The sequence below is a fragment of the Microtus ochrogaster genome, unplaced genomic scaffold (genome assembly GCF_000317375.1).
Source record: "Microtus ochrogaster isolate Prairie Vole_2 unplaced genomic scaffold, MicOch1.0 UNK1, whole genome shotgun sequence".
Classification (NCBI taxonomy): domain Eukaryota; kingdom Metazoa; phylum Chordata; class Mammalia; order Rodentia; family Cricetidae; genus Microtus; species Microtus ochrogaster.
This window is the reverse complement of record NW_004949099.1, coordinates 4,251,638-4,264,207: the sequence shown is the minus strand read 5'-3', so window position 1 is coordinate 4,264,207 and position 12,570 is coordinate 4,251,638. Positions and strand designations below refer to the sequence as shown.

General features: G+C 49.3%; 1 protein-coding gene across 1 annotated transcript in view; it reads right to left on the bottom strand.

The window, feature by feature from the left end:
• Positions 1-12,570, bottom strand: part of Uroc1 (urocanate hydratase 1) — a 38,111-nt gene that overhangs the window by 16,667 nt on the left and 8,874 nt on the right. Inside the window, exons 2-12 of the mRNA XM_005364868.1 lie at positions 10,501-10,631; positions 9,434-9,527; positions 8,879-8,938; positions 8,496-8,624; positions 8,310-8,371; positions 3,443-3,509; positions 3,211-3,354; positions 2,112-2,200; positions 1,167-1,229; positions 752-931; positions 193-290 (exon numbers count right to left, since the gene is read on the bottom strand). Coding sequence (XP_005364925.1) covers positions 193-290; positions 752-931; positions 1,167-1,229; positions 2,112-2,200; positions 3,211-3,354; positions 3,443-3,509; positions 8,310-8,371; positions 8,496-8,624; positions 8,879-8,938; positions 9,434-9,527; positions 10,501-10,631 — 1,117 coding nt within the window. The remainder of the gene's footprint in view (positions 1-192; positions 291-751; positions 932-1,166; positions 1,230-2,111; positions 2,201-3,210; positions 3,355-3,442; positions 3,510-8,309; positions 8,372-8,495; positions 8,625-8,878; positions 8,939-9,433; positions 9,528-10,500; positions 10,632-12,570) is intronic.

Sequence of the window (12,570 nt, the reverse complement as noted above, 5' to 3'; positions counted from 1 at the left end):
AGGTATGCTAACACAGGTATGTATGCTCACCCAGGTATGCTCACCCAGGTATGCTAACACAGGTATGTATGTTCACACAGGTATGCTCACACAGGCATGCTCACACAGGTATATATGTTCACCCAGGTATGCTCACACAGGTATGCTTACACAGGCCCCAGACACTACTTGTCCAGCTTCCCCTCTGCCTACCTGCTCTCTGAGCCTCCAAGAGAAAGGCATTACCATAGTCCCAAAAGAAGAACTTCTCCTGGGCCAACCTGTTGATGGCCGAGACATGCCTCCTCAGACTGTAACAAACAGGTGATTAGCCCCCAGCTTGTCCTCCAGTTCCGCAGCCCCACCCCATCAAGCTTCCCACTTCTAAGCCCAGTGCCAGAATGTCTCCGTGTGAACCAACCTCCTCTAATTCATTGTGACTGCTCCCAGTGTCACTGATTCCCGTGTCTAGTCAAAACCACAAACCCCTCAACACCACCTGTTTTGTAGTGTCCCCCCAAACCAGCATTCTTCACTGGAACCCTGGGTCCAATGTGCCAGACAAAGGTACTACTGTGGGTATCCCAGTGTGTATCTAGCATAGACATGTAAGCTGCTCTAGGAATCTGACAAATATCAATTCAGTTTGTCCCATCATCCCCAAAAGTAACCTGCCCATGATCCCCCCTGAAAGAAGGAAGCCAAGGCTCAGAAAGGTTAGGATCCTGTAGGTTCTGCTGTCCCACCCTGAGCATCCCTTCCTGTCACCCACCTTTCCTGCACCAGGTGCTTGAAGGCAGCTGGGTTGGAGGACATGAGGCTCTGGGCCTCTGAGAAGCTGAGCTGCACAGGGTAGTAGCCGCCATTGAACGGGTTGTGACAGGACGTCTGGTCTGACCCCAGATCCACCAAGAGCTCCCCTGTGGTGTCCAGTTCATGGACCAAGCGCTCCCTGGGGAAGCGGTAGGGCAAGCATGGGTTGGAGGAGGGCCAGCCAGCAGAAACTGCAGCCCACATCTCCACCCACACACCCTGCAGGGAGTGTCTTCTTTCTCCTTTGCAAAGTGCATGGGCAGAAAGCCTATGTGGGTCTGGATGAGGATGATGGCCTTCCCAGGAAGGACCGAGCTGAGGTTCAGAGCTTGTGGCTTGGAAACACTTAGTAGCACCCCTGAGGTACCACTTACCAAAGATCCACCACGTTGCCGTGGTAGCCAAGGCTGAGCACCTCCTTCTTTCTCCTTGCTTCCCTAGAAGGACAAAAGAGCAAAATAGACGCCGACACCTGTGCCCAGCTGCCCTGGATGGAGCTGCTCTGCCTCCATACAGGAAGTGCAATGCCGGCCAAATGTGGCAGACATAGGAGGCCACCTAGGGCCTGTGTGTGAACGTGACCTTGACTGTGTGAGAGTGAGTGGATGTGAGTGTGTGGAGCTGTGTGTGACTGGAGACCTGTGCATGAGTGTGAGCCTCTGTGACTATGGGCATGTGTATAAGTGTAAGTATGGGCCTGTGTGCAATTGCGGGCCTATGTATGAGTCTGTGTACATGTGGGCCTGCATGGGCCTGTGTGAGTTTGGACCTGAATGAGTGTGGACCTGGAGGCATGTGCTAGGGTGAGGTATGTCCTCTCATATCCCATGATACAAAAAAAGAAAAAGTGCAGGCTGGAATGTCCCAGTTGGTTGAGCTGAGCTGCAGTGGTTATTGGGAAACAGGTATCTCAACCCTAACCGGCTCTTCATAGAACTAACTCATTTATGGGGTGGGGCATGGAAGTGGTAGGATTTACTAATGATGATTACAAAATTATTTGGGGAAATAGAAATAGAAAAGAGGATGAATATAATTAAGTCAGGCATTAGATAACACACATCTGCAATTCCAGTACTAGGGAGGGAAGTGTGAGAGAGTCTCAAGTTCAGAGCCCCATGGTTGCCCACAAGCCAGCTGCAATAATCCCTGGGAAAGGAACTCTCCAGAGACCTCTCCCATGATGCTTCACAGTGGAACCTCTAGATGGCACCTGTGGCCAGAAACCAGGCACAGAATGGCCCTAGCCACGCTCCCCCCCACCCTCCGCTTCCAATGCCTGGGTTCAAGTGCTCTGAGTCCCACACAGCCGACTGTACCTGAGTCTCACAATGCAATGGTCCAAACTGTCAGTCACCTCCATCAGCCAGCCTTGCCGGTGGCGTTTTACAAGGGCAGCTTTGTCAACCTGAGGTCACAATATACATATAGGCCACCCATTACATCTCCCCTGAACAACCTCATGAGCACCCCATGCACCCCACCCCACTTTCATGATGCAGCCTCAGAGTTGTCACTACAGCCAATGAGAAAAGGAGAAGGGGCTTCCGCGAGACACGACTTTCCTGCTGAGATAGACAGCTAAGCGGACATAGCTCTTCTCATTTCTCTCTGTTTTGAATGTGGATGGCCAGACTGGCATGTGCGGAGATTTTTATCTCCATGAGAGAAGCCCAGGAGAATCCAGAGGGGCTAGCACTGATATCATTGAGCTGCTGAACCAATACCAACATTGTCAGTAGCATGAGAGAAATAACTCTCATTCATGTAAGCTGCTACAGTTGCCCTGTTACCCTCAGCCCAACACAGTCCTAGCAAAACTCAGACAAGCACGACACAGGTAGTGTCAACTAAGCCGAATTTCATGGTGTGTCCCCAAGACTTAACTCAAAGTTCCTCCCTTCTGCTGCTCCCTGTTTCCCTCCTTGACCTTGGCATCTTCCAAACAGATGTGAGAGCCACAAGTCCCTTGTGCACACCTCTGTGAAGGAGCAGCTTGTCTGCCTACTCCATCCAGTGCCAACTGCTAAAGCTGGGGGAGGGGCGCTCTATACTAACATAATTCACTAATATTTATTCTTTCATCTAGGTTCTTCATCTAGAAGGGACACTGGAAGCAATGGCTGTACATACACCATTAAAGCTTCATGGGTTGGAAGTTAGTGGGCATAGAAAATGGAGGGTGGTGGGCACTGTGCAAGCAGAGCCCATCTGTTGCCATAGGGACCTGACCAGGGAGGTAGCATAAGGCTTTGTGGAGGAGGTGATGAGGTTAGGTGAAAGAAATCAAGGGAGTGGAGTGTGGGAAGAGAGGAAAGGTGTGGATGGCAGAGAAGGAAGAGATAGAAGGAAAGGGAGAGGGAGGATGAATGAACGAGTCAGGAGTTCTGAGGGACGGGCAGAAGTTCCCCAGCTCACCTCTGCTATCACCCCAATGCATCCAACAATGGCTGCAGCCTTGGCTTGAGCCCCACTCATCCCACCAAGCCCGGAGGTGACGAAGACCTTCCCGGCCAAGTCCTCCAGGCCCAGGTACCGCCGACCAGCGTTCAGCACAGTGAGCTGTAGGCAGGGGAGGCAGGGTGCTTATTGTCCCCTCCTGGCAGTTCCACCTGCAGGGACCCTCCACTCATGTGTGCCCATCTCTCACCACAGTGCCATGGACGATTCCCTGGGGACCAATGTAGCAGTAGCTGCCCGCTGTCATCTGGCCGTACCTGAGCAGGGAAGAAAAGGGCAGTGCTTAGGAACTTTAGACTAAACCTCAAAGGTTGTCCTGTGTTCTCTTCTGTTATAACAAGTGGAAGAACTAGAGAAGTTAACCAGAATAAGCCAGAGTGAGTCAGAAAGACAAACATCCCATATTCTCTCTTATATGGTGTGTGTGTGTGTGTGTGTGTGTGTGTGTGTGTGTGTGCTGAAAAATAGAAAGAAGACTATGAGGGGAGGAGATCTGAAAGGGAAGAAACAAGAACGCATGTGTCACAAAAGCAGGAGGGGGACTGCGTAGGGAATAAAGGGGACTAACAAGAGGGAGAGACGTCAGGGAACAGTCAGGAAGATGAGTAAGAAATATCTAAAATGGGACTGGAGGGAAAGCTCAGTGGTTAAGGGCACTGGTTGTTCTTGCAGAGGACCCAGGTTTGGATCCCAGCACCCACATAGCAGCTCATAGTTGTACAAAATTCCAGTTCCAGGGGACTGAACACCCTCTTCTTGCCTCCATGGGCGTTGCGTTCATGTGGTGCACAGACATATACACAGACAAACATTCACACATGTAAAATAAAAACAAAACTTAAGAAAATCACTAAAATGGCATACATGTATAAAAATGTCACAGTGAAACCCATTTCTCTGTGTTCTAACCAAAATATTAAAAAAGTTAAAGTAAAAATAAAAAGGTAAGGATATAATAAGCTAGCGTCTCCTGCCCCCTCCTACCTACCGGTATTTTCCAGCCATGTTTTATTCCTCTAAAATCTGTCATACAATTAACTTTAAAAAATCATCATGGGGATGATTGGGCTAGGCAGAGCAAGACTGAGCATGGCCCAGCAGGCCCGTACTACATGCTAGTGTCTACTTAGTCACTCACAAAGGCATTCACAGAAAATTTATCAGCAGTGGCCAGTATCTGACGCCATTGAAATGCCCACACGTGGAGAGGGGGAGACAATGAGCTGTGATGTAAGAACTGGATGAGAAAGGAGGATATGATGTGTCCGTGGCACACGTGACCCAGTGAAGGTGTCGGACATGGGAAAACATGTTCCGCAAGATTCCATTCTGGTGACATCCAGTAGGCTTAACTGTGAGGCGTCTTCAAATGGGAGCTTAATCTTGGACACATGGCAAGGTCAGAGCAGCGAACACATGCCTGTGAGAATCCTTATGCTGGCATCCAGATCCACAGCTGGCATGCTGAGAGAGGTCTGCTCTTGGGTTCTTGTTTGAGTGAGTCTGGGCGCCATTCCGAAGGGGTTGCTTTAGTACTGTGTCCCCCACAGCCTGCCCTTGGGGTCTTTCCACATCAGCACAGGGATTACTGGTCATGGCTTCACAGCAGATGGCATTCAGAGCCATGGTTCTCTCTGCCCTTCCAGGAAGCCTGTCAGCTCTGGTTTTTTTTTATGTCAATGAATGGTTGTAGTGGTGTGACCTCCTGTGACCTCCCTCAGGGCAGCAAGCAGGCTGGAAGGCTGTGAGGTCATCAGACACAGATATTTCTAATATTAACATATGCCATCGAATTTCCAGTGATATCACCAGTACTGCCTGAGTGTGGCCATTGCCATTGCTGGATAGTTAGCAAACACTGTTTTTGGCAGTGTAATGGGGACAGTAGCATTTGCTGCTAGCTTAATTGCACTCTTTGTTGACAACTAGGAGTCTCTCAAGGTCTCTCTGCTGCTTGTTCTTCAATGCCAAGTTTATTAGGACCTGGACCTATTAGATTCCTGCCTGTCACTGGCTTTCCCCAGTCCCTTCTCTCCTTTGGTTGGAGGCTCTGTTGTCACAAGCTTATGAATGACTATCAGGTCTACCACACAACCACATAATACATCTGACCATCTAGAACCTTTGTTTTCTCTTCTAAGAACGGAGATATGGAAGCATGGTACACACCTGTAGTCTCAGCACTCAGAAGTCTGAGGCAGAAAGATCATGAATTCTTGCTTCTAGCAAGACACTGTCTCAAAAAGATAAGCAAAGAAAAGGACGCCTTGTCCCTTCTTACAAGAAGACCATGTAGGCAAAAAAGACGTCATCTAAACATGGTGAAACTCGCTATGAGCCCCTGGGGTCAGCTCTCTAAGGAGCTCTGGCATTATGTGAATATCCCAGTCCTGCAGATAGTTCCTGTCATTTGATAGTCTCACACAGTCCACTGTGACAGGACCTATGAATGTCCCCTCTGCCGACACTTCAACCAACAGCCTGAGCCTGCTCCCCCATTTTTCCCTATGGGAAGCACATGGATCTGCCTGCGTGTCTACCTGTGCCACTCTCCTGGCAGGAAGCTTTTGGTCTCCACGTCTCAGTCTCCTTACACAGTAACCTTGCCCCATCTCTGCTGCAGTTCCTACCTTTTCTCTGCACTGAGGATTGAACCCAGGGCCTCATGCATGTTAAGTAAGAGCTCTACCCCTGAGTTATAGCCCCAGCTTTTCTTTGAAAAACATACTTTTTTTCATCAGTGAGAAAAAAAAAAAACTAGCCCAGGCTATCTTTGAACTCACACTGTATCCCAGCTAGGCCTTAGGATCCCCCTGCGTCAGTCTCCCAAGGGGATGGTGTGATAGGCATGTGCCACCAGGCCTGATTTCTATTCTTTTGCAGTCAGTGTCCCCACATCTCTCTGTAGCAATCCCCCAGCACCACAGGCAGACAAGCGCTGACATTTGTAGCTCTGCCATTTTTGGACTTTAGTCCCCACCTATGAAATAGAAGTGTGGGGACAATTCCAAGGCCATGGTGAGGGAATGGTGGGCCAGGATGTGCTCCCTCAGCCCTCTGACGCGAGGCTGCTTCCACTGGAGCAGAAAATGTTTCCAGGCCAATAACATGAGCAAGACTCAGAGGTGGTTACAGTCAGCAGCAGAGTGATTTGTTTTCTGAGGCCCTGTTTTTCCTCTACTAAAGGGGTCTGTTTCAGGAGATTGGTAAATCCAGGGTACATTGTTGCTGTTGTTGTTGTTGTTGGTGTTGATGTTGGTGGTGGTGTTGATGTTGGGGGTAGTGAAGGTGGTGTTGGTGGTGGTGTTGGTGTTGGTGTTGGTGGTGTTGGTGTTGGTGTTGGTAGTGATGTTGGTGGTGGTAGTGGTGGTGATGTTGGTGGTGTTGGTGGTGGTGTTGGTGTTGGTGGTGATGGTGTTGGTGTTGGTGTTGGTGGTGGTTTTGGTGGTGGTGTTGGTGGTGGTGGGCTATGCTTTGGTTACACTATGGACTGTCACCTGGAGGCTAAGTCATTGGCTCCCCATTCTGAATTCTGCAGATTTCATTTTATGTGGTGTTTCCCTGAGTGATGATCCCAGAAGTCTACAAATATGTCAATATCAGAGCACCCTCTGTGCTGTGCTAAAGACTGAAAGCCTTGCATTAAGGGTCATGGTGCCTCTGACTAACACAGAAGAGAGTGAATTGCCAAGTCTGTGCTCCACAAACAGACTCCATGCTGTATTGCCAAGGGAAAAGGCAAAGTACAGAGACTACTGCGATGGTCTTGACCCCTAGCCCAGAGTCTATGGGCATGAAGGATGTTTGGAGATACAGGAAACACGCTCCCCTGGGGGCCCATGTGGGACAGCCTTTCCTTACTCAGAGCAATTCCTCCTGTGACATTTGATGAAACCTCTAGAGGCAGAGCCTGGGTTAGCTTTACAGAACACCAAAAGCTTCCATCCCCTGTCAGGGTCCAGGAAACTCTTCAGGTTGGTGACAGGGTCCTGTACCTGGTGAGTCACATTGCTGCATGGTTTGTCAGAGCACATTCCACAGGGCACAGGGATGAGTGTGTCTTGTGGGAGAATCGTCCGTCAGAAACCTTTCGAGGGGCAGGCTCCAAGACACCCCCCCAGCAGACTCCTAAGTCCTCTGACACTTACATCCTGTCTGTCACACAGCCCACATCTATCTGCACAGAACCTGTGTAGTTCACGTCATGCAAGTGTTATGTAGGTGGCTATGGTAACCACACTTGTTCAGAGAACAACAGCAAGAAAATGCCTGCATCCTGTTACTGTGGAATTTGATTACAAACATTTCCAATTAGCAGCTGGTTGACTGTACATATAGCTATCACTTTCAAAAGGAAAAGAAAGAGACCCAAAACAAAGATCAAATCCCAGTCAGCCATATCTGCAATGGACTTTTGAGTTCATCCAAAGCCAAGTTGAATGGATGGCTGGATCAAGGGGCAGATAAGCAGACATGCTAAAGCAAGAAGTTGTACTTTTTTGGATTGCTTGTTTAGATATAGGGTTTCTCCATTATGTAGCTCTGGCTGTCCTGGAACTTGTTATTGTAGATGAGGGTGGCCTTGAACTCACAGAGATCCATATGCCTTTGTGAAGGCTGGGATTGAAGGCATGTGCCAGCATGCCCTGAAAATTATTTCACTTTTTCTTTTGCATTAATAAAAATCACCTTATTCTAACCATACAGAAGTTCTCTGAGCTGCTTAAAGTACACAGATCTGGGCAAGTGTTTGTGTGTCTTCCTTGAACCAGCTGTATGATGTTTTAATTTGTGGGCCAATTTCCTGTATGTCTGGGATTACTCATAATAAAATCTTTGAAACAATGGAATCCAAAATTGCATCTTTTTTTGGTTATGTGTCTATAGAAAACAGTAAACATTTACACAAAGCCACCAGCGTGCAGAGGTGTGAGAATGAAATGATTCTTCCCAGTGCAGTAAGCATTCCCTGAAATCAGGCTTAACACAGTCATGCTGTCTTCTCGGAAACGCAGCTAAAGCAGACCGCATAGCTGTGAGCTGACACTGCGACTTACATGGTCACCCCCAGGGCAAACAGCTTCTCATACTCTGTCCTGGAGGAGTAGTTGGGAATGACCTAGAAGAAAGGAAGGGACCACGTGTGAGTGGTGCAGGGCCGCCTGGATCTCCTCCTCAGCCACAGCATCCCCTTTCCCAAGCCCAGCTCTGGGTCGGCACCGTGCCTGCTGCCTCAGACTCACCATCCCGTTGGTGATGACCAATCGTGGGGCACCAGGGCTGCTGGGGAAGAGGCCCAGTGGGTGTCCACTGTACATGACCAGAGTCTGTTCCTCAGTCATCTTCGACAAGTAGGACATGGTCAGCCAGAACTGGATGGACAGTGCACATGAAGGACTCTAAGTGAACTGGCACCCGCATAGACCCCATACCCTCAGGTCTCAGCTGACCCATCCTAGTGGCCTTGTTGGCCTAGATCCTCTTTAATTTCCAGGGTCTCCTGGTACCTCCCATAACACCACTCTACCCCTTCTTAAAGTGAAGCATCTCCAGGTGATTGCCAGCGCTGAAGCATCAGGCATGAAGTAGAGCCATGGACCACTCATTGCTCTCCAGGCCACCGTACCTGAGCCCAGTTGCTGAACACCTGCCCGTTTCCTCCATAGGTCACCAGCTCCTGTGGAAACTGGAGAAGATGTGGCATCATCTGAGATAGGGCTGTGGACAGAGAGGAGCAGGACCCCTATCTGCAGCTATGCTCAAAGGAGCAATGACGTAGCAGCAAGGCAAGAAGCCTGAAGAGGCCCATAGCATCTACCAGCCATGTGGGCTAGTGAGCATGGCTGACCAAGTGACATACATCCTCCATGTCAAGATTCCGTGTAAAAGGGGGAACATGAGGGATCTCATTAACAATGTTAAGCTATATTATCATAAACTATTATTAAATCTTTTTATTTTCAGGTGGCCATTAGAAAGGTAAAATGATAGGTACATTTATATAAATACATTGTTATTTTATATTTGTTCCCTGCTTTTGATTTTGCTCTACGGTTACAGAGAAAGGTCCAGGGACTGCCTTGTGCCAGCTTTGTAAGTGCATTAAAGGCGTATTAGCAGTACTCGGGATCTCAGGGCACGTTTCTCGGGACTGTGCTGGCCTTGGTTCCCCTGTCATTACCTGGGCCACAGCAGGGTCCAGGTTGTTCATGATCATGTGCATGATGGCTGCTGCTGCTCGTGTCCGGCATGGGTACTGATCGATTGGGTAGGCCCTGCAAGGGGAAGTCCCACATCAGGAAACAATTGCACAGGCCTTTCATCCCACTAAGATGCTGCCCTGGCCGAGCTGACAAGGTACCTGAGAGAAGTCAGGTGGTGCACAGGACAAGGGGAGCAGCAGGGTCACCAGGTGCTATGGGACTTGAGTTCCTGCATGCCCAGAGCAGGAAGTCCAGTCCCCTCCAGTCACTGTCCCTCTCTACTTCAAGCCTGGGAGGAATCTGACTACAAAAAAAGCTGATGGCTGCTTCCCAGAGCCCTCAACCTGTGGACATCCAATCATTTGTTCTTTTGTTCGCTCATCAGAGACCCCTGGGCAGCAAGTCCATGACAGGTGGCAGAGGGTGCAGAGGTGGAGAAGAGCTGTGGCTCCTCTCTCATGGGGGAAACGAGACTACCTGGGCCATTTAGAGCAAGCCTGGGTTCTGGCACTTTCAGAACGATGGTTCTCTATGACACCAGCTGCAGCACCCAAGATGCAGATTCTCAGCTCTGCTTCAGAGCTGTTGAGTTTTCGGTCCAGTGAGGCCCAGCATTCTGTCCCTTCACAAGACTTCCCATGATGCTGTGCATGCCACAGTGCAAGAACATCAGCAGAGAGCATGACAGACTTGAAGTCATTGACAGCCACTCCTCACTCCATCCCACTCTCACCAGCTCTTCCCTGAAGAGCAAAGACACAGTATCCCAGAGAGACTTCGTGCTCCAGAGTCAGCAGGACTGAATGCAGGACGGGGCGTAGGCCAGAGACCTATTTGACAAGGACCCCATCCTCTGGCCAGGCAGCTCCCGGTGCCCCCAAAAGACACCTCGCTACCTACTTTCTCTGCACAAGGGTGTTAACTCACTGTGCCACCTCCGTAGATGTCCCAGCTCAGACAGACTGACCTCCTCTTTAGCCATGGGTTCCCTGAGGCTTCTGACTTTTGCACAGCCTTATTTGAAGCCAAGCCCACAAGTGCTCACCTCATCTCAATGTTGGGGCAGAACCGGTACATGTAGATGTGTCCAAACTGTCGTAGCTCCTGGGCAAACTCCTGGGCCAGTGTTTTCTGAACATCAGGTGGGAAGTAGCGCAGGGCATTCCTCAGAGCCAGCTGGGGAGGAAAGGGGTGAGAGGTAGTGGGTTAAGGGCCCTGAGGCTCCTGGATTGCCTCTGCTCCACTCAGGAACTGGTTGAGCCACTCTGAGAACATCTGCTTTACTTCCTTGTTGGCCGCTGGCCCCTTTAATGAAGGAAGGCAGACCTTCAGCTTTCCTTTCTTGGTCCCATCTTCCTCTGGGGCTGCAGACTCAGGGGACGAAAGCAGAAAGCCACTGTAAGCCTAGAGAGGCATCTAGCTTGGAAAATGGTCCAGAGGCTGCATTCTGGGACAGGCAGACTTGGGCAGTGTACATAGCTGATATGGTAGCCACTATAATGACCTTACCATGTGCACATTCTTATTCACCAACTTGCATGTTGCTTTACAAGGTGAAAGGCAGTTTTTGCAAAAACTTGGTTAAGGGTTCTGAGACTGTTCTGGAGTCCAAGAGAAAAGTCCCATAATCATAAAGGTTCTTGTAAGAGGACAAGGGCCATCTAGTATCAGAAGAGATGTGAGGACCAAGTTGAGGGTCAGTGAGGTGTGATGTGGATTTGAGGATGCAGTGTTGTTAGAGATGTACCTGTATGCACAGAGGATTTTCCCAGAAGCACCTATGTGCCCTGCTTCCTCCTTTATTGTCTTTGTAAAGTGTAGTGATGTTAGAGCCCACCTCCTAGGTACGAATTAGCTGGCATACTTAGTATGGTGTTGGGCTCACCTATGGACCCTGTGAGCACTAGATCACAGAACTGTTGGTTGTCACATTCATAGACCACCACCTTGCCCCGTGCTGCCTGGGGTCTCTTAAAAACTGCTTTTACTATCTTGGCATGGGAGGGAGGAGTCTTGTTAAGCACCAAGCCATGGCCCTACTCAAAAACCTTCAGAGATCTCACTGCCTATCTGGTGACACCAAGTGGTCTTGGCATTCTGGGTCTTCTCCAGCCATGCCACACCCAACTCTCCAAGCTCTGCTCTCAGCTCTGCTAGCATGAGGTCTCCTCCAACTCCACATTTGGGAAGGCCCATCTCTGCTTTTCCATGCGCTGTTTCCCTTGTCTCCAAATAGACCTCCTTTCCATTCTAGAAACCTTGTCCGAGCTGCCATAATCACTTCTGCCAAAAAAGTTCCCCTGGGTCTCTTGTAAGATATGGGGTTGGCTTCTTAATAAATATTCTTGTCCATGGATTCAATGGGCACATGCTGGTGTTGCTGGATCCTAGAGATCATCCCAAGAGAGTCCCGCACTCAAGCTCAGATGGTGTGTTGGCAAAGACAGGTATGCAGATCCACCATGGGAAAGGGCCCTCAGGAGAGTGTGTTAATAGATATGTATATCTATTAACCATAGTGAAGGGTTTGGCTCTAGCATTTAACAGCCAGCACAGTGCAGTGGATGAGGCAGGATTTGGGGCAAAAGATTGATATGGGATGCCCTTCTGCATGCTGTGACTATGTCTTGCTTTCATTGGTTGATGAATAAAGCTGCTTTGGCCTGTGGCAGGACAGAATATAGCTAGGTGGGACATCTAAACAGAGATAAAAGGGAAAAAGAAGGCAGAGTCAGGGAGACACCAGCAGCTGCCAGGGAAGCAAGATGTGGGATAACAAGCCATGAGATTCATGGTAAATTATAGAATAACAGAAATGGGTTAATTTAAGTCATAAGAGCTAGCTAATAATAAGCCTGAGATAATAGTTCAAACAGTTTGTAATTAATATTAAGCCTCAGAGTGGTTATTCTGGAACTGGAGGGTGGGAGAAAAACCTCCAGTTACAAAAGGTCACTGAGGAATCCTCGGGGCACCCAAGCGGGAGGGAGTTCCTTTGTTTCTATAGCCTGCCTGCAACAAGCAGGGTTGGCGCCTTGTTTGCGACCTGCCCATCCAGCACAGAGGCCTGATCTTAGGCGCCAGGAGACCTAGTTTTGGGGTGAGTTTCTGGCCC